Genomic DNA, 21512 nt, shown 5'->3' on the forward strand with positions numbered 1-21512 from the left:
GATTGGGTGAGTGGGTGTGTGAGTGAGTTGGTGAGTGAGTGGGTGAGTGAGTGGGTGATTGGGTGAGTGGGTGTGTGAGTGAGTGAGTGTGTTGGTGAGTGAGTGGGTGATTGGGTGAGTGGGTGGGTGAGTGGGTGAGTGTGTTAGTGAGTGAGTGGGTGAGTGGGTGATTGAGTGAGTGTGAGTGAGTTCAAGTTCATGTATTAGGTATATAGCCCTGTGAGCCATTCGGCTTTTGAATCGGGTGCAACCGCAACAAACAGAAAACAAAAACATGAACAAGAAAACATCTTAAAGTGACTATGTGCAAACAGAAAATGTGTGTGAGTGTGTGAGTGAGTTGGTGAGTGAGTGGGTGAGTGAGTGGGTGATTGGGTGAGTGGGTGGGTGAGTGGGTGAGTGTGTTGGTGAGTGAGTGGGTGGGTGAGTGGGTGAGTGTGTTAGTGAGTGAGTGGGTGAGTGGGTGATTGAGTGAGTGTGAGTGAGTTCAAGTTCATGTATTAGGTATATAGCCCTGTGAGCCATTCGGCTTTTGAATCGGGTGCAACCGCAACAAACAGAAAACAAAAACATGAACAAGAAAACATCTTAAAGTGACTATGTGCAAACAGAAAATGTGTGTGAGTGTGTGAGTGAGTGGGTGAGTGAGTGGGTGAGTGAGTGGGTGATTGGGTGAGTGGGTGGGTGAGTGAGTGAGTGTGTTGGTGAGTGAGTGGGTGGGTGAGTGGGTGAGTGTGTTAGTGAGTGAGTGGGTGAGTGGGTGATTGAGTGAGTGTGAGTGAGTTCAAGTTCATGTATTAGGTGTAGCCCTGTGAGCCATTCGGCTCTTGAATCGGGTGCAACCGCAACAAACAGAAAACAAAAACATGAACAAGAAAACATCTTAAAGTGAATATGTGCAAACAGAAAATGTGTGTGAGTGTGTGAGTGAGTTGGTGAGTGAGTGGGTGAGTGAGTGAGTGGGTGATTGGGTGAGTGGGTGTGTGAGTGAGTGAGTGTGTTGGTGAGTGAGTGGGTGAGTGAGTGGGTGATTGGGTGAGTGGGTGTGTGAGTGAGTGAGTGTGTTGGTGAGTGAGTGGGTGATTGGGTGAGTGGATGGGTGAGTGGGTGAGTGTGTTGGTGAGTGAGTAGGTGATTGGGTGAGTGAGTGTGTGAGTGAGTTGGTGAGTGAGTGGGTGAGTGAGTGGGTGATTGGGTGAGTGGGTGTGTGAGTGAGTGAGTGTGTTGGTGAGTGAGTGGGTGATTGGGTGAGTGGGTGGGTGAGTGGGTGAGTGTGTTAGTGAGTGAGTGGGTGAGTGGGTGATTGAGTGAGTGTGAGTGAGTTCAAGTTCATGTATTAGGTATATAGCCCTGTGAGCCATTCGGCTTTTGAATCGGGTGCAACCGCAACAAACAGAAAACAAAAACATGAACAAGAAAACATCTTAAAGTGACTATGTGCAAACAGAAAATGTGTGTGAGTGTGTGAGTGAGTTGGTGAGTGAGTGGGTGAGTGAGTGGGTGATTGGGTGAGTGGGTGGGTGAGTGGGTGAGTGTGTTGGTGAGTGAGTAGGTGATTGGGTGAGTGGGTGTGTGAGTGAGTTGGTGAGTGAGTGGGTGAGTGAGTGGGTGATTGGGTGAGTGGGTGTGTGAGTGAGTGAGTGTGTTGGTGAGTGAGTGGGTGATTGGGTGAGTGGGTGGGTGAGTGGGTGAGTGTGTTGGTGAGTGAGTAGGTGATTGGGTGAGTGAGTGTGTGAGTGAGTTGGTGAGTGAGTGGGTGAGTGAGTGGATGATTGGGTGAGTGGGTGTGTGAGTGAGTGAGTGTGTTGGTGAGTGAGTGGGTGATTGGGTGAGTGGGTGGGTGAGTGGGTGAGTGTGTTAGTGAGTGAGTGGGTGAGTGGGTGATTGAGTGAGTGTGAGTGAGTTCAAGTTCATGTATTAGGTATATAGCCCTGTGAGCCATTCGGCTTTTGAATCGGGTGCAACCGCAACAAACAGAAAACAAAAACATGAACAAGAAAACATCTTAAAGTGACTATGTGCAAACAGAAAATGTGTGTGAGTGTGTGAGTGAGTTGGTGAGTGAGTGGGTGAGTGAGTGGGTGATTGGGTGAGTGGGTGGGTGAGTGGGTGAGTGTGTTGGTGAGTGAGTAGGTGATTGGGTGAGTGGGTGTGTGAGTGAGTTGGTGAGTGAGTGGGTGAGTGAGTGGGTGATTGGGTGAGTGGGTGTGTGAGTGAGTGTGTTGGTGAGTGAGTGGGTGATTGGGTGAGTGGGTGGGTGAGTGGGTGAGTGTGTTGGTGAGTGAGTAGGTGATTGGGTGAGTGAGTGTGTGAGTGAGTTGGTGAGTGAGTGGGTGAGTGAGTGGGTGATTGGGTGAGTGGGTGTGTGAGTGAGTGAGTGTGTTGGTGAGTGAGTGGGTGATTGGGTGAGTGGGTGGGTGAGTGGGTGAGTGTGTTAGTGAGTGAGTGGGTGAGTGGGTGATTGAGTGAGTGTGAGTGAGTTCAAGTTCATGTATTAGGTATATAGCCCTGTGAGCCATTCGGCTTTTGAATCGGGTGCAACCGCAACAAACAGAAAACAAAAACATGAACAAGAAAACATCTTAAAGTGAAAATTTGCAAACAGAAAATGTGTGTGAGTGTGTGAGTGAGTTGGTGAGTGAGTGGGTGAGTGAGTGGGTGATTGGGTGAGTGGGTGGGTGAGTGGGTGAGTGTGTTGGTGAGTGAGTAGGTGATTGGGTGAGTGGGTGTGTGAGTGAGTTGGTGAGTGAGTGGGTGAGTGAGTGGGTGATTGGGTGAGTGGGTGTGTGAGTGAGTGAGTGTGTTGGTGAGTGAGTGGGTGATTGGGTGAGTGGGTGGGTGAGTGGGTGAGTGTGTTAGTGAGTGAGTGGGTGAGTGGGTGATTGAGTGAGTGTGAGTGAGTTCAAGTTCATGTATTAGGTATAGCCCTGTGAGCCATTCGGCTCTTGAATCGGGTGCAACCGCAACAAAAAAAACTAAAACATGAACAAGAAAACATCTTAAAGTGACTATGTGACTGAGTGAAAACTAAAAATCCAGGAAAAAAAACTGAAAAAGTTCCAGAAAAAAGCACCGTACACCGAGGCTGTGTGCAAAAATCCTAGTGGGATGCAAGTCAAACAACAACAACCACAAGACAACTTAGATTAAGGCCATCAGTCTAACTCCGTACTACAACAATCAAACATGGCCAAACCAAAAAACGTTTTCGAAATCACCAAAATAAAGCCAGAAGAAGAATAAGATGACCGACGAAAGGGGATTGATCATTTTGACTCTGAGTAACTGACCCTGTTGGCCGACGTTACTAGGCACGAGTAAAAAAAAAACACCAAACCCCACTCCGTGATTACCCTAATGATCACCCACGCATTGAAGCGCGCACATAAAAAAAAACACAGCGGAACGGCACCCGGGCGAATAAATGACATCAAAGGTGGAGGGGGGAGGCCCTCGCCAATCAAACGCGCAAGCGTCTTCGGAGGCGGCGGCGAGTGACTGTCTCCTAAGCAAAATTACAAAGAAACCCGCCCTGACCCTAACCCTCACGCCACGCACGCACTGCTCCCCCGCCCCTCTCACCCCCACACCCCGTCCACTCTCACCCTGCTCACACCCCTCTCTCTCCCCACCGCCATCTCTCCCTGACGCGTCTCGCAACCCACGTCTCTCCCCTGGCCTCTCTGCCCGTGAATTTCGACTGCCCCCCACCCCAAACCCCGCCACCAAAAGCTCACCCCGCCACACTCACTCGTCCAAGCTGACTCTCATGCCATCACCTTGAACCAGCGTTCTTCAAATGCCATCATCGTCGTAATCAACCCGGTGACCTTCGACACAGCAGTAGCAGCCGACCCATCCCACCCTCACTCCTCACTCCCCAATCACCGGAGTGTAAATTGGCAACAGCCTTGACAAGGCCCACTTCGCCGAGTGATAAATCACGACGCATGCCATCATCATCGACGTGACGACCATCGACCATCGATCTCCCGGTCTCCAGCGGGACAACCGACCCACCGTGCTCTCACTCTTCACCCATCCAGCGGAGTGAATTAATGCGGCAGCCTTCACGAGCCCCGCTGTGCCGAGTGAGAAATCACGGCAAACGCCATCATCATCGACCCGGTGACCACTAAACATCAATCAACGATCTTCCGCTCTCCACAGCAACAGCAACCGATTAATCCACCCTCACCGCTCAGCCATCCACCGAAGTGGAAGATGGTAGAAGCCTTGACAAGGCCCCAATGTGCCGCAGTGAGAAATCACGGCAAAATGCCACCATCATCGACCCGGCGACCAGGAAACATCGATCAACGATCTTCAGATTTCCAATACGACAACAACTGACCCAACTCACTCCTCACTCCTCACCCTCACTTCTCACCCATCCACCGGAATGATTTCATGCAGCAGCCTTGACAAGGCCCAATGTGCCGCAGTGAGAAATCACGGCAAACGCCATCATCATCGACCCAGTGACCACGAAACATCGATCAACGATCTTCCGGTCTCCACAGCAACAGCAACCGATTAATCCACCCTCACCGCTCAGCCATCCACCGAAGTAGAAGATGGTGAAAGCCTTGACAAGGCCCAATGTGCCGCAGTGAGAAGTCACGGCAAACGCCACCATCATCGACTGACGCGACAACAACTCGCTCACCCTGTAACCCAAGCTCACTTCCTGCCTGCACAGAGCCGTGCCCCTGCCTGCAAGTGGGAGCTGGGGGGGGGGGGGGGGGGGTCTCACCTTGTCCACCTTCCCCCGCGTGATCTCCTCCGGCAGGAACTTGTCCCCGATGGTGCGCAGATCGCCCTGGGAAAAGCGCGGAGGGCAACACAGAGCCTGACGTTCACTGTCGAGCGGCCGGGCGACGGTTCTCAACCAGATAGAAGGGTAAAAAACCAATTATCATATTTTTTACTGGCAAATGAGGTTCCAACGGTGGTTCTCAACCAGTTCACGGAGCGCGCAAGCTTCGGCGTGGATACCGTGCAGGAAACATTTTAAATGTGTGGGTTGAGGGGGGGGAGCACGTCAGCGCCACGAAAGAAGTTCAATGTACATACAACACCACTACTACCACCAACACCACACCACAACTATTACCACCAACACCACACCACTACTACATCTACTATCACTACCATCATCTCACCACCACCACTACTACGACCACCAACACCACACCACCACTACGACCAACACCACACCACCACTACGACCACCAACACCACTACCACTACTACATCCACCATTCCCGAACACACGATCAGCAACGGTTGCCTACGTACGGCGCGAAAGAAGTTCAACGTACGTACAACACATACATACAATGTGCGGGAAAGGGGTAGAGAGGAGAGAGAGGGGGGGGGGGTAGAGGCTTGTGCTTACATTGAGGGCAACTTTGACGATGGAGTCCGTGTCCACGCCGGGAGATAGCCCCTTACATTCTTCAATCCCCTTCTCCGACAGATGCCTGCGGGCGAAACACCGGGGGCGGTGGGGCGGTGGGTCAGAGACGCGGGGGTCAGCCGCGCGAGACGCGGGCGGGGAAGTTGGGGGGTCCGTACCACGCGGCCGGTTTGCGAGCGTCAGGGGTGACGGCAACGCGGGGAGAACGCCGCCTCATCGAACGGAAAAGCGTAAAGCAGCCCCGACACAGACCAAGGCGCGCGCGTGCCAACGGTATGAACCCGCATCGGTGTCCAACGCTGACGGGATGTCAGAGATTAACATTCTTGGTTCTTTCGGTAAAGTCACGTAGAAGGGAAATAATAAAATAATAATAAAAACATTTCGATTTAAAGCTTTCGTTACTGCAGGGATTCATCTTCTTGGTTCTTTCGGTAAAGTCACGTAGAAGGGAAATAATAAAATAAATAAAATATTAAACAATAAAAAACATTTCGATTGAAAGCTTTCGTTACTGCAGGGATTCATCTTCTTGGTTCTTTCGGTAAAGTCACGTAGAATGGAAATAATTCGTACTATTCACATTCCTGCATTTCCCATAAATATGCTAAATTCCTCATGATATGCAAATTATTTTGTCGAAGCGCCCTTTCCCCCCCTCCCAACCCAGCTTAAATATATTCTCTAAGCTCGTGTGCTGTTTCATTCAGATGCTGTCTCCCCGACAGACCTGGTTTTCACCTGAGGACGGCTGCTTGCGTTGTGGCCGAAACGTCATGAGAATTATTTTATTATGTTTTATTTTTATTATTTTATTACTTCCCTTCTACGTGACTTTACCGAAAGAACCAAGAAGATAACCAGGTACATTCGAAAAGACTCGGAGAAGTCAAGGAAACGGAACGTTTCTGTTTGAAACCGGAGGAAATATTTTTGCCGACCTCTCTCCATCCCCGATTTGCACCGGGTCGTACGTATGTCCAATCGTACGGATGTTGAACTTCTTTCGCGCCGTACGTAGCCAAACGTGCTAATCGGACGTGCGGGGGATGGACAACAAAACTTACAACCAAAAGCAGTTTTAAAGGATAATCTAGAAATATCATGCAGGGAAATTAAAGACCCCTGTACCGAAACTCACTCAACTATGGTTTTGTATTCCATGTCACGCCCATAGCAAATGGAAAACAACAATGCTGGAACTGAAGTTCCACCAGCCAGGAAGAATTTCTCAACAGCCTATTTAAATTCCGAACTTGATTTAAAATACACATTTACTTGCACGTGTTTCACACGCTCTGCCTAACACTGATAATTTTTTATTGAAATTCCTCGTAGGCTGTAAAGTGTAACTCTTTAGCCACTGCAGATGAATGTTGATGCGCCTACATTGTGTTGAAATTGCGCTGTGTTCCTTCTTACGATTTGTTTTTCTATACGCTAACAAATGTAACATCTTCTTGGTTCTTTCGGTAAAGTCACGTAGAATGGAAATAATAAAATAATAAAAATAAAACATAATAAAATACAATTCTCACGACGTTTCGGCCACAACGCAAGCAGCCGTCCTCAGGTGAAGAACAGGTCTGTCGGAAAGACAGCGTCTGAAATTTAAGACTGTCTTCTCGACAGACCTGTTCTTAAATCCTTTATATTAAGTTCACTTGCTTGCTTGCTTGCGCGCTTACGACCGTGCAAATCTTTCCGTAGTTTTTTAACCCACTTCCCGTGATCCAATCGAGCTGACATTTTGCACACAGACTCGTTGTGCGTGACAATTTATTTTCGTGAAAAATGTTTTCCTAAATTTTACACTTTTTAGGAAAAAAAATTATATTTAATTACCAATTGCTTAATGGTGGCAGGCAATCATCTGACCCATAGGTGGCAGCCATCTCAAGCCAGAGGACGAGAGGACTCTAGCCGCCACGCATATAAAGGATTTATAGTGAAAAACTTATTTTTTACGGGTTAATTTTTTTTTCAGACTCTGTCTTCTCGACAGACAGAAACGTCGTGAGAATTATTTTATTATGTTTTATTTTTATTATTTTATTATTCCCATTCTACGTGACTTTACCGAAAAAACCAAGAAGATGAATCCCTGCAGTCACGAAAGCTTTAAATTCGAAATGTAACATCTCTTACGAGGTACTACTCAGTGGCTTCATCTTGCAATGCAGCCATCGGCTGAATATTACTCATCCACGCCATGAAATTAAACTGAACGATGGCCACCGCTTCCCAAAAGATAATCAATCTCGACCAATTCTCACGTGGTTAACGGAACAGCGTCCCGAAATGAAAGGAGCTTTGAAGAATGACAATCCTATAAATGTGGTTTCATTGCAAATTAAACGTGCGCTTTGTGCATCCTCTGCACGTACGCCGTGCCCGAACATGTCACCCGGTTGTTTAGCGCCAATTATCTCAACGTGGTTATTTAGAGTGTCGGCGCGGACACGTTAAAACGTGGCACGGAATTGCACCAAACTTGTGGCAAACATTCGCTCCGCAGTCAGCACAAAGGACACATCAATGCCCGTCTCCCTCCACAAACCATTAGCAACTGCACCGGGGGAACGCAGGAGATGGGAGCAAATTAAATGAAAAGCAAGATCCTTGACTTCAAAGGGGTGGGGAAAAAAGAAAGCAAAGACCTTTTCATTTCAGACCCAAATGTCTCGCCGAATGCACTAAATTGACACTTCATAATTACAAGTGTAATTAACACGCTCTGTAGCACCGCTTCATTTAAAATTCATTTAAACCCCCCCCCCCCCCCACTTAGCCCTTCAACATTTCGAGATGCCTGCTAGTTGCGGGGTGGGTGGTGTCTCCCCCGTTCAACGCCGAATCATCGGAACGCGCGAGCGGGTTTCGGCGTTCATTTCGTTTCGAGAGGCGTAGTAGCAGCAGCAGCAGCAGCAGCGTTGCTCTATGAGACCTCCTTTACCAGTGGCAAAATATAGTAGTAGGTTTTTACCCTTTTAAACTGGTACAAAACTGACACCTTTATTCAAGGCATCATGTTTGCAATAACCACAACACAAGTAGTCAAACAAGCAAACAAAAAGAAACAACTCTGATAGTGATAATAATATGCACTGTCCTTGAAGTTGATTGGTTCACACCCGAGACGGCTTTCTTTAGAGCCTAGTCTCCATTGGTCTTGGACCAGATGACACCAGAAGGCGTACAACTCAAACACAGTGCCATATCAGAGTATTGAGAGCTCGGGGTAAGCATTTACACTATGAGATCTCTTTTACCAGTGGCAAAATATAGTAGCAGGTTTTTACCCTTTTAAACTGGTACAAAACTGACACCTTTATTCAAGGCATCATGTTTGCAATAACCACAACACAAGCAGTCAAAAAAGCAAACTAAAAGAAACAACTCCGATAATGATTTTTTGAGTTGTGCGCCTTTTGGTGTCATCTGGTCCAACACCAATGGAGACTAGGCTCTAAGGAAAGCTGTCTCGGGTGTGGACCAATCAACTTCAAGGACAGTGCATATCATTACCATTATCAGAGTTGTTTCTTTTTGTTTGCTTGTTTGACTACTTGTGTTGTGGTTATTGCAAACATGATGCCTTGAATAAAGGTGTCAGTTTTGTACCAGTTTAAAAGGGTAAAAACCTACTACTATAGCAGCGCTGCTGTTGTTGTTTTTTAAAAAACGTCGTTACTCACCGCAGAGAACCGTAGCGACAAGACCGCTGCACGCCCTCCCGTCGTGGATTTTTACTTCCGATTACGTGAACGTCATCGGAATGGAATGGGAGAAAAACCGATGACGTTCACTTACGTACGTCATCGGAAAGGGTTACAATGTTGATACATGAAGACGATGATCAAGTGTGTTGTTCATCTTCTTGGTTCTTTCGAAAGAACCAAGAAGATGAATCCCTGCAGTCACGAAAGCTTTAAATAGAAATTTTATTGTTTTCTTTTTATTATTTTATTACTTCCATTCTACGTGACTTTACCGAAAGAACCAAGAAGATGAATCCCTGCAGTCACGAAAGCTTTAAATCGAAATTGTATTATGGTTTATTTTTATTATTTTATTACTTCCCTTCTACGTGACTTTACCGAAAGAACCAAGAAGATGAATCCCTGCAGTCACGAAAGAAGCTTTAAATCGAAAAGTGTTTTTTGTTGCTCGTGACAAAACTGGGAAACGGCACATTTTGTCATAGGTCTCACTTCCTCTACTTACGAACTTTCAGATACGAACAAACCTGTCCGTATGTCAAAATGCCTGCCACCTTTGCAATAGAATGCAGAGGTGGAGTCTACATCTGCGGAACGTGAAGAACCGGTGGCATCTACACCTACGGGAGATCACAGAACTTTGAAAGCAAGTTTCCCGCGTTGAGTGTACATGCCGTACAACACGTTCGAAATCGACCGGAGTAAAGTCTTACTAATAGGGTTTTTCCCCTTTTTTTCTGGCAACAAAACTGACACCTTTTGCAAGGCATCATGTTTACATTGACCACAATACTTGCAGTCAAATGCAAACAAAAAACAATACTCTGATAAGTTATGCATTGTCTTTGAAACTGATTGGTCCACACCAGAGACAGCTTTCTTTGGAGCCTAGTCTCGTATTGGTGTTCGACCAGATGACGCCAAAAGACGCACAGTTCTAAGACAACGCACTACCAGAGTAACGAGAGCTCGGGGTGAGCAGCTACATCATGGGACCTCCTTTGCCAGTACCAACATATACTAATAGGGGTTTTCCCTTTTTTCTGGCAACAAAACTGACACCTTTTGCAATGAATCATGCTTACATTAACCACAATACTTGCAGTCAAATGCAAACGAAAAACAACACTCTGATCATTTATGCATTGTCTTTGAAACTGATTGGTCCACACCAGAGACAGCTTTCTTTAGAGCCTAGTCTCATATGGTGTTCGACCAGATGACGCCAAAAGGCGCACAGTTCTAAGACAACGCACCATCAGAGTAATGAGAGCTCGGGGTAAGCAGCTACATCATGGGACCTCCTTTGCCAGTACCAACATATACTAATAGGGGTTTTCCCTTTTTTCTGGCAACAAAACTGACACCTTTTGCAATGAATCATGCTTACATTAACCACAATACTTGCAGTCAAATGCAAACGAAAAACAACACTCTGATCATTTATGCATTGTCTTTGAAACTGATTGGTCCACACCAGAGACAGCTTTCTTTAGAGCCTAGTCTCATATGGTGTTCGACCAGATGACGCCAAAAGGCGCACAGTTCTAAGACAACGCACCATCAGAGTAATGAGAGCTCGGGGTGAGCAGCTACATCATGGGACCTCCTTTGCCAGTACCAACATATACTAATAGGGGTTTTCCCTTTTTTCTGGCAACAAAACTGACACCTTTTGCAAGAAATCATGCTTACATTAACCACAATACTTGCAGTCAAATGCAAACGAAAAACAACACTCTGATCATTTATGCATTGTCTTTGAAACTGATTGGTCCACACCAGAGACAGCTTTCTTTAGAGCCTAGTCTCATATGGTGTTCGACCAGATGACGCCAAAAGGCGCACAGTTCTAAGACAACGCACCATCAGAGTAATGAGAGCTCGGGGTAAGCAGCTACATCATGGGACCTCCTTTGCCAGTACCAACATATACTAATAGGGGTTTTCCCTTTTTTCTGGCAACAAAACTGACACCTTTTGCAATGAATCATGCTTACATTAACCACAATACTTGCAGTCAAATGCAAACGAAAAACAACACTCTGATCATTTATGCATTGTCTTTGAAACTGATTGGTCCACACCAGAGACAGCTTTCTTTAGAGCCTAGTCTCATATGGTGTTCGACCAGATGACGCCAAAAGGCGCACAGTTCTAAGACAACACACCATCAGAGTAATGAGAGCTCGGGGTAAGCAGCTACATCATGGGACCTCCTTTGCCAGTACCAACATATACTAATAGGGGTTTTCCCTTTTTTCTGGCAACAAAACTGACACCTTTTGCAAGAAATCATGCTTACATTAACCACAATACTTGCAGTCAAATGCAAACCAAAAACAATACTCTGATCATTTATGCATTGTCCCATGATGAGGGGTAAAGTTCTCCCGAACAAATTGACTTACGAACAGACCTCTGGAATTCTAGATTTGAAGCTTTCGTGACTGCAAGGATTCATATTCTTAGGTTTTTTTCGGTAAAGTCACGTAGGTAAAAAAACTTAAATGAATATAAGTAAAATAAAATAAAAATCACGACGTTTCGGAGGCAACACAAGCTTCCGTCTTCAGGTGGAACCGTCACAGCCACGACAGCTGTATCAAGTAAATGAGAGATCACGAGAACTACTACTCCGTATATATACACAGCCGCAGATGTGCGTGTGAAAGCGATGGGTATGATCTTGTTATCTCGGCATCTCTTGAGGAAGGCCAGCGTCTCGAGAAGCTGTGACTTCTTGTCTCGTTGTCTGTTAAAAACTCTCACAGATAGGTGGAATTCCTCCCCGTAGAGGGTGTTCATTCTAGATTTGAAGCTTTCGTGACTGCAAGGATTACGTGATAACAAGGTAATACCCATCGCTTTCACACTCACATCTGCGGCTGTGTATATATACGGAGTGGTAGTATTTCTTGTGATCTCTCATTTACTTGATACAGCTGTCGTGGCTGTGACGGTTCCACCTGAAGACGGAAGCTTGTGTTGCCTCCGAAACGTCGTGAATTTTATTTTATTTTACTTTTATTAATTTTAATGTTTTACCTACGTGACTTTACCGAAAAAAACCTAAGAATATAAACCTCTGGAACCCAAGTCGTTCGCGAGTAGAAAAATAAAGATGAGTTCCTGGCCAAATGAGTGGGCAAAAGTGCTCATCTCCCACTTAACAGCTGTCAGCCATGAGTGGAAGCGCTGCACATGTATTCCTTGATTTACAAAAGGGATGCGTTCTCATGAAAAAAAAAAACAGGGTTGTCGAACAAAATATCGTAAAAATCATCGCTCATAAATGTATATCTCTCATCACTTTATCTCTCGTCACTTTATCTCTCATCGCTTTATCTCTCATCACTTTATCTCTCATCACTTTATCTCCCATCACTTTATCTCTCATCACTTTATCTCTCACCACTTTATCTCTCACCACTTTATCTCTCATCACTTTATCTCTCATCACTTTATCTCCCATCGCTTTATCTCTCATCACTTTATCTCTCATCACTTTATCTCTCTTCACTTTATCTCTCACCACTTTATCTCTCACCACTTTATCTCTCACCACTTTATCTCTCATCACTTTATCTCTCACCACTTTATCTCTCACCACTTTATCTCTCTTCACTTTATCTCTCACCACTTTATCTCTCACCACTTTATCTCTCTTCACTTTATCTCTCACCACTTTATCTCTCACCACTTTATCTCTCATCACTTTATCTCTCATCACTTTATCTCTCATCACTTTATCTCCCATCACTTTATCTCTCACCACTTTATCTCTCATCACTTTATCTCTCATCACTTTATCTCTCATCACTTTATCTCTCGATACGGCGGACGTGTGGCATTCTCGATGGCATTCGCGGACAGCCAAACATCGCGGATGGCAAAGTTTGTGATCGAACGAGGCAACACTGCCCTCCACTGCTCCTTGCTTGAAGTGGAAACTGCGGTGGGGTCACACAGACACAATGTGGGCCAGACAAACAGGTTCAATGATGGACCTTTCTATGCCAGGAACGAAATATAACAGTAGGTTTCACACTTTATCTGGCAATAAAACAATGGTGTTAAGATGTTAAAATGCCACGGGGTCACACAGACACAATGTGGGCCAGACAAACAGGTTCAATGATGGTCCTTTCTTTACCAGGAAATAAATATTACAATAGGTTTCACACTTACACTATGAAAGGGTAAAAACCTACTACTATAGGTTTCATACTTTCTGACAATAAAACAATGGGGTTAAGATGTTAAAATGCCACGGGGTCACACAGACACAATGTGGGCCAGACAAGCATGTTCAGTGATTGACCTTTCTTTGCCAGTAACGAAATATTACAATTGGTTTCACTCTTTATGACAATTAAACAATGGTGTTAAGATGTTAAAATGCGGCGGGGTCACACAGACACAATGTGGGCCAGACAAGAAGGTTCAATGATGGACCTTTCTATGCCAGTAACTAAATATAACAATCGGTTTTACACTCTTTCTGGCAATAAAACAATGAGTTTAAGATGATCAAATGCCACGGGGTCACACAGACACAATGTGGGCCAGACAAACAGGTTCAATGATGGTCCTTTCTTTACCAGGAAATAAATATTACAATAGGTTTCACACTTACACTATGAAAGGGTAAAAACCTACTACTATAGGTTTCATACTTTCTGACAATAAAACAATGGGGTTAAGATGTTAAAATGCCACGGGGTCACACAGACACAATGTGGGCCAGACAAGCATGTTCAGTGATTGACCTTTCTTTGCCAGTAACGAAATATTACAATTGGTTTCACACTCTTTCTGGCAATTAAAAAGCTGATGACGATTGCTTGCGTTGCGATCGAAACGTCGTGATCTGTTGTTTATCTACTACCTACGTGACTTTACCGAAAGAACCAAAGAGTATGGATTAATGCAGTCACGAAAGCTTCAAATCTAGATTGAGACAGCGGTGTTAAGATGTCTAAAACATTTCGATGTAAAGCTTTCGTGACTGCAGGGATTCATCTTATTGGTTCTTTCGGTAAAGTCACGTAGAATGGAAATAATAATAAAACATAATAAAATAATTCTCACGACGTTTCGGCCACAACGCAAGCAGCCGTCCTCAGGTGAAAACCAGGTCTGTCATTCAGACGCTGTTTTATTTTTATAATTTTATGTTTTATTTTTATTATTTTATGTTTTATTTTTATAATTTTATGTTTTATTTTTATTATTTTATGTTTTATTTTTATAATTTTATGTTTTATTTTTATTATTTTATGATGTTTTGTTTTTATTATTTTATTATGTTTTATTTTTATTATTTTATTACTTCCCTTCTACGTGACTTTACCGAAAGAACCAAGAAGATGTCTAAAACACGAAACAGAATCATGTCTGCAGGAAATACACGCACTTGGGGTGAACATTTAAACACAAAAACATGCTCTGATAATGATACCTACATTGTCTTTGAAACTGATTGGTCAGTTTGTAATGTAGTGTGTAGACAGTATGTGTAATGTGTAGTAGTGTATAGACAGTGTGTGTAATGTATAGTAGTGTGTAGACAGTATGTGTAATGTGTAGTAGTGTGTAGACAGTATGTGTAGTGTGTAGTAGTGTGTAGACAGTATGTGTAATGTGTAGTAGTGTGTAGACAGTGTGTGTAGTGTGTAGTAGTGTGTAGACAGTATGTGTAATGTGTAGTAGTGTGTAGACAGTGTGTGTAATGTGTAGTAGTGTGTAGACAGTGTGTGTAATGTGTAGTAGTGTGTAGACAGTATGTGTAATGTGTAGTAGTGTGTAGACAGTATGTGTAATGTATAGTAGTGTGTAGACAGTATGTGTAGTGTGTAGTAGTGTGTAGACAGTGTGTGTAGTGTGTAGTAGTGTGTAGACAGTATGTGTAATGTGTAGTAGTGTGTAGACAGTATGTGTAATGTATAGTAGTGTGTAGACAGTATGTGTAGTGTGTAGTAGTGTGTAGACAGTGTGTGTAGTGTGTAGTAGTGTGTAGACAGTATGTGTAGTGTGTAGTAGTGTGTAGACAGTGTGTGTAGTGTATAGTAGTGTGTAGACAGTATGTGTAATGTGTAGTAGTGTGTAGACAGTATGTGTAATGTGTAGTAGTGTGTAGACAGTGTGTGTAGTGTATAGTAGTGTGTAGACAGTATGTGTAATGTGTAGTAGTGTGTAGACAGTATGTGTAGTGTGTAGTAGTGTGTAGACAGTATGTGTAATGTGTAGTAGTGTGTAGACAGTATGTGTAATGTGTAGTAGTGTGTAGACAGTATGTGTAGTGTGTAGTAGTGTGTAGACAGTATGTGTAATGTGTAGTAGTGTGTAGACAGTATGTGTAATGTATAGTAGTGTGTAGACAGTATGTGTAGTGTGTAGTAGTGTGTAGACAGTGTGTGTAGTGTGTAGTAGTGTGTAGACAGTATGTGTAATGTGTAGTAGTGTGTAGACAGTATGTGTAATGTATAGTAGTGTGTAGACAGTATGTGTAGTGTGTAGTAGTGTGTAGACAGTATGTGTAATGTGTAGTAGTGTGTAGACAGTATGTGTAGTGTGTAATAGTGTGTAGACAGTATGTGTAATGTGTAGTAGTGTGTAGACAGTGTGTGTAATGTGTAGTAGTGTGTAGACAGTGTGTGTAATGTATAGTAGTGTGTAGACAGTATGTGTAATGTATAGTAGTGTGTAGACAGTGTGTGTAGTGTGTAATAGTGTGTAGACAGTATGTGTAATGTGTAGTAGTGTGTAGACAGTGTGTGTAGTGTGTAGTAGTGTGTAGACAGTGTGTGTAATGTATAGTAGTGTGTATACAGTGTGTGTAGTGTGTAGTAGTGTGTAGACAGTGTGTGTAATGTATAGTAGTGTGTAGACAGTATGTGTAGTGTGTAGTAGTGTGTAGACAGTATGTGTAATGTATAGTAGTGTGTAGACAGTATGTGTAATGTGTAGTAGTGTGTAGACAGTATGTGTAATGTGTAGTAGTGTGTAGACAGTATGTGTAATGTGTAGTAGTGTGTAGACAGTATGTGTAATGTATAGTAGTGTGTAGACAGTATGTGTAGTGTGTAGTAGTGTGTAGACAGTATGTGTAATGTGTAGTAGTGTGTAGACAGTATGTGTAATGTATAGTAGTGTGTAGACAGTGTGTGTAATGTGTAGTAGTGTGTAGACAGTGTGTGTAATGTGTAGTAGTGTGTAGACAGTGTGTGTAATGTGTAGTAGTGTGTAGACAGTATGTGTAATGTGTAGCAGTGTGTAGACAGTATGTGTAGTGTATAGTAGTGTGTAGACAGTATGTGTGATGTGTAGTAGTGTGTAGACAGTATGTGTGATGTGTAGTAGTGTGTAGACAGTATGTGTAATGTGTAGTAGTGTGTAGACAGTGTGTGTAATGTGTAGTAGTGTGTAGACAGTGTGTGTAATGTGTAGTAGTGTGTAGACAGTATGTGTAATGTATAGTAGTGTGTAGACAGTATGTGTAGTGTGTAATAGTGTGTAGACAGTGTGTGTAATGTGTAGTAGTGTGTAGACAGTATGTGTAGTGTGTAGTAGTGTGTAGACAGTATGTGTAGTGTGTAGTAGTGTGTACACAGTATGTGTAATGTGTAGTAGTGTGTAGACAGTATGTGTAATGTGTAGTAGTGTGTAGACAGTATGTGTAATGTATAGTAGTGTGTAGACAGTATGTGTAATGTATAGTAGTGTGTAGACAGTATGTGTAATGTGTAGTAGTGTGTAGACAGTATGTGTAATGTGTAGTAGTGTGTAGACAGTATGTGTAGTGTGTAGTAGTGTGTACACAGTATGTGTAGTGTGTAGTAGTGTATAGACAGTATGTGTAATGTGTAGTAGTGTGTAGACAGTATGTGTAGGGTGTGTAGTAGTGTGTACCACAGTATGTGTAGTGTGTAGTAGTGTGTAGACAGTGTGTGTAATGTATAGTAGTGTGTAGACAGTATGTGTAGTGTGTAGTAGTGTGTAGACAGTATGTGTAGTGTGTAGTAGTGTGTAGACAGTATGTGTAATGTGTAGTAGTGTGTAGACAGTGTGTGTAATGTATAGTAGTGTGTAGACAGTGTGTGTAATGTATAGTAGTGTGTAGACAGTATGTGTAATGTGTAGTAGTGTGTAGACAGTGTGTGTAATGTGTAGTAGTGTATAGACAGTATGTGTAATGTGTAGTAGTGTGTAGACAGTATGTGTAATGTGTAGTAGTGTGTAGACAGTATGTGTAGTGTATAGTAGTGTGTAGACAGTGTGTGTAATGTGTAGTAGTGTATAGACAGTATGTGTAATGTGTAGTAGTGTGTAGACAGTATGTGTAATGTGTAGTAGTGTGTAGACAGTATGTGTAGTGTGTAGTAGTGTATAGACAGTATGTGTAATGTGTAGTAGTGTATAGACAGTATGTGTAATGTGTAGTAGTGTGTAGACAGTGTGTGTAGTGTGTAGTAGTGTGTAGACAGTATGTGTAGTGTGTAGTAGTGTGTAGACAGTATGTGTAGTGTGTAGTAGTGTGTAGACAGTATGTGTAGTGTGTAGTAGTGTGTACACAGTATGTGTAATGTGTAGTAGTGTGTAGACAGTGTGTTTAGTGTGTAGTAGTGTGTAGACAGTATGTGTAGTGTGTAGTAGTGTGTACACAGTATGTGTAATGTGTAGTAGTGTGTAGACATTGTGTGTAGTGTGTAGTAGTGTGTAGACAGTGTGTGTAATGTGTAGTAGTGTGTAGACAGTATGTGTAATGTGTAGTAGTGTGTAGACAGTGTGTGTAGTGTGTAGTAGTGTGTAGACAGTGTGTGTAGTGTGTAGTAGTGTGTAGACAGTATGTGTAGTGTGTAGTAGTGTGTAGACAGTATGTGTAGTGTGTAGTAGTGTGTAGACAGTATGTGTAATGTGTAGTAGTGTGTAGACAGTAGTGTGTAATGTGTAGTAGGTGTAGACCGTATGTGTAATGTGTAGTAGTGTGTAGACAGTGTGTGTGATGTGTAGTAGTGTGTAGACAGTGTGTGTAATGTGTAGTAGTGTGTAGACAGTGTGTGTAATGTGTAGTAGTGTGTAGACAGTATGTGTATTGTGTAGTAGTGTGTAGACAGTATGTGTAATGTGTAGTAGTGTGTAGACAGTGTGTGTAATGTGTAGTAGTGTGTAGACAGTATGTGTAGTGTGTAGTAGTGTGTACACAGTATGTGTAGTGTGTAGTAGTGTGTAGACAGTATGTGTAATGTGTAGTAGTGTGTAGACAGTATGTGTAATGTGTAGTAGTGTGTAGACAGTATGTGTAATGTGTAGTAGTGTGTAGACAGTGTGTGTAATGTGTAGTAGTGTGTAGACAGTATGTGTAGTGTGTAGTAGTGTGTAGTAGTGTGTAGACAGTATGTTGTAATGTGTAGTAGTGTGTAGACAGTATGTGTAATGTGTAGTAGTGTGTAGACAGTATGTGTAATGTGTCGTAGTGTGTAGACAGTGTGTGTAATGTGTAGTAGTGTGTAGGACAGTATGTGTAGGTTAGTAGTGTGTAGTAGGTGTAGACAGTGTGTGTAATGTGTAGTAGTGTGTAGACAGTATGTGTAATGTGTAGTGAGTGTGTAGGACAGTGTGTAATGTGTAGTCGTGTGTAGACAGTTGGTAATGTGTAGTAGTGTGTAGACAGTATGTGTAGTGTGTAGTAGTGTGTAGACAGGGTGTTGTAATGTGTAGTAGTGTTGTAGACAGTATGTGTAATGTGGTAGTAGTGTGTAGACAGTATGTGTAATGTGTAGTAGTGTGTAGACAGTGTGGTGTCATGTGTAGTAGTGTGTAGACAGTATGTGTAGTGATGTATGTTAGTGTGAGACAGTTATGTGTATCGTGTGTAGTAAGTGTTTAGACAGTGTGTGTAATGTGTAGTAGTGTGTAGACAGTCTGTGTAAGGTGTTAGTAGTAGTTTAGACTAGTATGTGTAGTGTTGTAGTAGTGTGTAGGACAGTGTGTGTAATGGGTAGTAAGTGTGTAGTAGTGTGTAGACAGTGTGTGTAGTGTGTAGTAGTGTGTAGACAGTATGTGTAGTGTGTAGTAGTGTGTAGACAGTATGTGTAGTGTGTAGTAGTGTGTAGACAGTAGTGTGTAGTGTGTAGTAGTGGTAGACAGTATGTGTAGTGTGTAGTAGTGTGTAGAAAGTATGTGTAGTGTGTAGTAGGTGTAGACAGTATGTGTAGTGTGTAGTAGTGTGTAGACAGTATGTGTAGTGTGTAGTAGTGTGTACGACAGTATGTGTAGTGTGTAGTAGTGTGTGACAGTATGTTGTAAGTGTTGCTAGTCGTTGTGTAGACAGTAGTGTAGTGTGTAGTAGTGTGTAGGACCCGTTGTGTTGTAATGTGTAGTAGTGTGTAGACAGTATGTGTAGTGGTAGTAGTGTGTAGACAGTATGTGTAGTGTGTAGTAGTGTGTAGACAGTATGTGTAGTGGTGTAGTCGTGTGTAGACAGTGTGTGTATGTGTAGTAGTGTGTAGACAGTGTGTAATGTGTAGTAGTGTGAGACAGTAGTGTTAGTGTGTAGTAGTGGTAGACAGTATGTGTAGGTGTAGTAGTGGAGAAGATGTGTAGTGTTGTAGTATGTGTTAGAAAGCTGTTATGTTAGTGTGTAGTAGTGTGTAGACAGTATGTGTAGTGTGTAGTGTGTGTAGACAGTGTGGTAGTGTGTAGTAGTGTGTAGACAGTATGTGTAGTGTGTAGTAGTTGTGTAGACCAGTATGTGTAGTGTGTCAGTAGTGTGTAGACAGTATGTGTAGTGTGTAGTAGTGTGTAGACAGTATGTGTAGTGTGTAGTAGTGTGTAGACAGTATGTGTAGTGTGTAGTAGTGTGTAGACAGTATGTGTAGTGTGTAGTAGTGTGTAGGACAGGATGTGTAATGTGTAGTGTGTGTAGACAGTCCTGTGTAGTGTGTAGTAGTGTTGTAGACAGTATGTGTAGTGTTAGTAGTAGTGTAGCAGTGTGTGTAATGTGTAGTAGTGTGTAGACAGTATGTGTAGTGTGTAGTAGTGTGTACACAGTATGTGTAGTGTGTAGTAGTGTGTAGACAGTATGTGTAATGTGTAGTAGTGTGTAGACAGTGTGTGTAATGTGTAGTAGTGTGTAGACAGTATGTGTAGTGTGTAGTAGTGTGTAGACAGTATGTGTAATGTGTAGTAGTGTGTAGACAGTATGTGTAGTGTGTAGTAGTGTGTAGACAGTATGTGTAGTGTGTAGTAGTGTGTAGACAGTGTGTGTAACGTGTAGTAGTGTGTAGACAGTGTGTGTAATGTATAGTAGTGTGTAGACATTGTGTAGTGTGTAGTAGTGTGTAGACAGTATGTGTAACGTGTAGTAGTGTGTAGACAGTATGTGTAACGTGTAGTAGTGTGTACACAGTATGTGTAATGTGTAGTAGTGTGTACACATTGTGTAATGTATAGTAGTGTGTACACATTGTGTAATGTATAGTATATGCATGTTGAGTGCAGTATAAGCGTGTATATCTTACACACAAGCACAGCATGTACGAGTACAAATCGTGTGTGTAGATTTAACACAATCCACACACACCAACTTTGACACAAACTCATTGTATGTGTGTAGACACCGTTTGTTAAGCTGTGTTACACTGCACATGCAATAAAAACTCTGTGTTCATCACGCAAACAGCGTACATGTGTACGATGCACAGTTGCACATTGTGTGTACGCAACGACGATGATAATGATGATGATTATGATGATAAAAATGCAATAATCGCAGCAAAACGAACCATCCCAGATGCTTTAACGTGTCCATGAACGGAGCAAAAACGCACAGCGGAACAACGGGAACTCGTCCGCGGGTTTCGCGACGCGCACATTCGCGAGAGAGAAATTACAAAATTTAAATTTAAAAACTAAAAATTAAACTTCCGCCGATGTTTGCCTCTTACGAAGACGCCGATTTTAAACGCGCACGATTTTGTGTTTGCGGACGTGAAGTAACTGTAAGGGAATTTATTGATGAGTGGGGAGGGGGGGGGTGGTGCTTTGACTGCGAATCTGCGTGTCGACAACCAAGTGGAGAAGCTCCGTGCCGGCGTGAGTCGCGAATCCACGTGGGTCGCGCGCGCGACACCCCCAGGCGAGTACAGTGCGGGTACAGTGAGTACAGTGCGGGTACAGTGAGGGTACAGTGAGGGGGACAGTGAGGGTACAGTGAGTACAGTGCGTGGTACAGTGAGGGTGACAGTGAGGGGGCAGTGCGGGTACAGTGAGGATGACAGTGCGGGGGCGGTGAGGGGTACAGTGGCGGGTACAGTGAGGGGTACAGTGGCAGGTACAGTGAGGGGTACAGTGGCGGGTACAGT

At 43.4% G+C, this 21512-nt stretch overlaps 1 protein-coding gene across 1 annotated transcript in view; it reads right to left on the reverse strand.

Annotated features, from left to right (window-relative positions):
* Positions 1–20984, reverse strand: part of TDRD3 (tudor domain containing 3) — a 281657-nt gene extending 260673 nt beyond the window's left edge. Inside the window, exons 1-3 of the mRNA XM_061575824.1 lie at positions 20934–20984; positions 5402–5486; positions 4757–4822 (exon numbers count right to left, since the gene is read on the reverse strand). Coding sequence (XP_061431808.1) covers positions 4757–4822; positions 5402–5486; positions 20934–20959 — 177 coding nt within the window. The 5' untranslated portion in view covers positions 20960–20984. The remainder of the gene's footprint in view (positions 1–4756; positions 4823–5401; positions 5487–20933) is intronic.
* Between the last annotated feature and the right edge of the window lie 528 nt (positions 20985–21512).

The sequence above is a fragment of the Lethenteron reissneri genome, chromosome 59, assembly GCF_015708825.2.
Source record: "Lethenteron reissneri isolate LAM-NWPU_2019-01 chromosome 59, ASM1570882v1, whole genome shotgun sequence".
NCBI lineage: Eukaryota > Metazoa > Chordata > Hyperoartia > Petromyzontiformes > Petromyzontidae > Lethenteron > Lethenteron reissneri.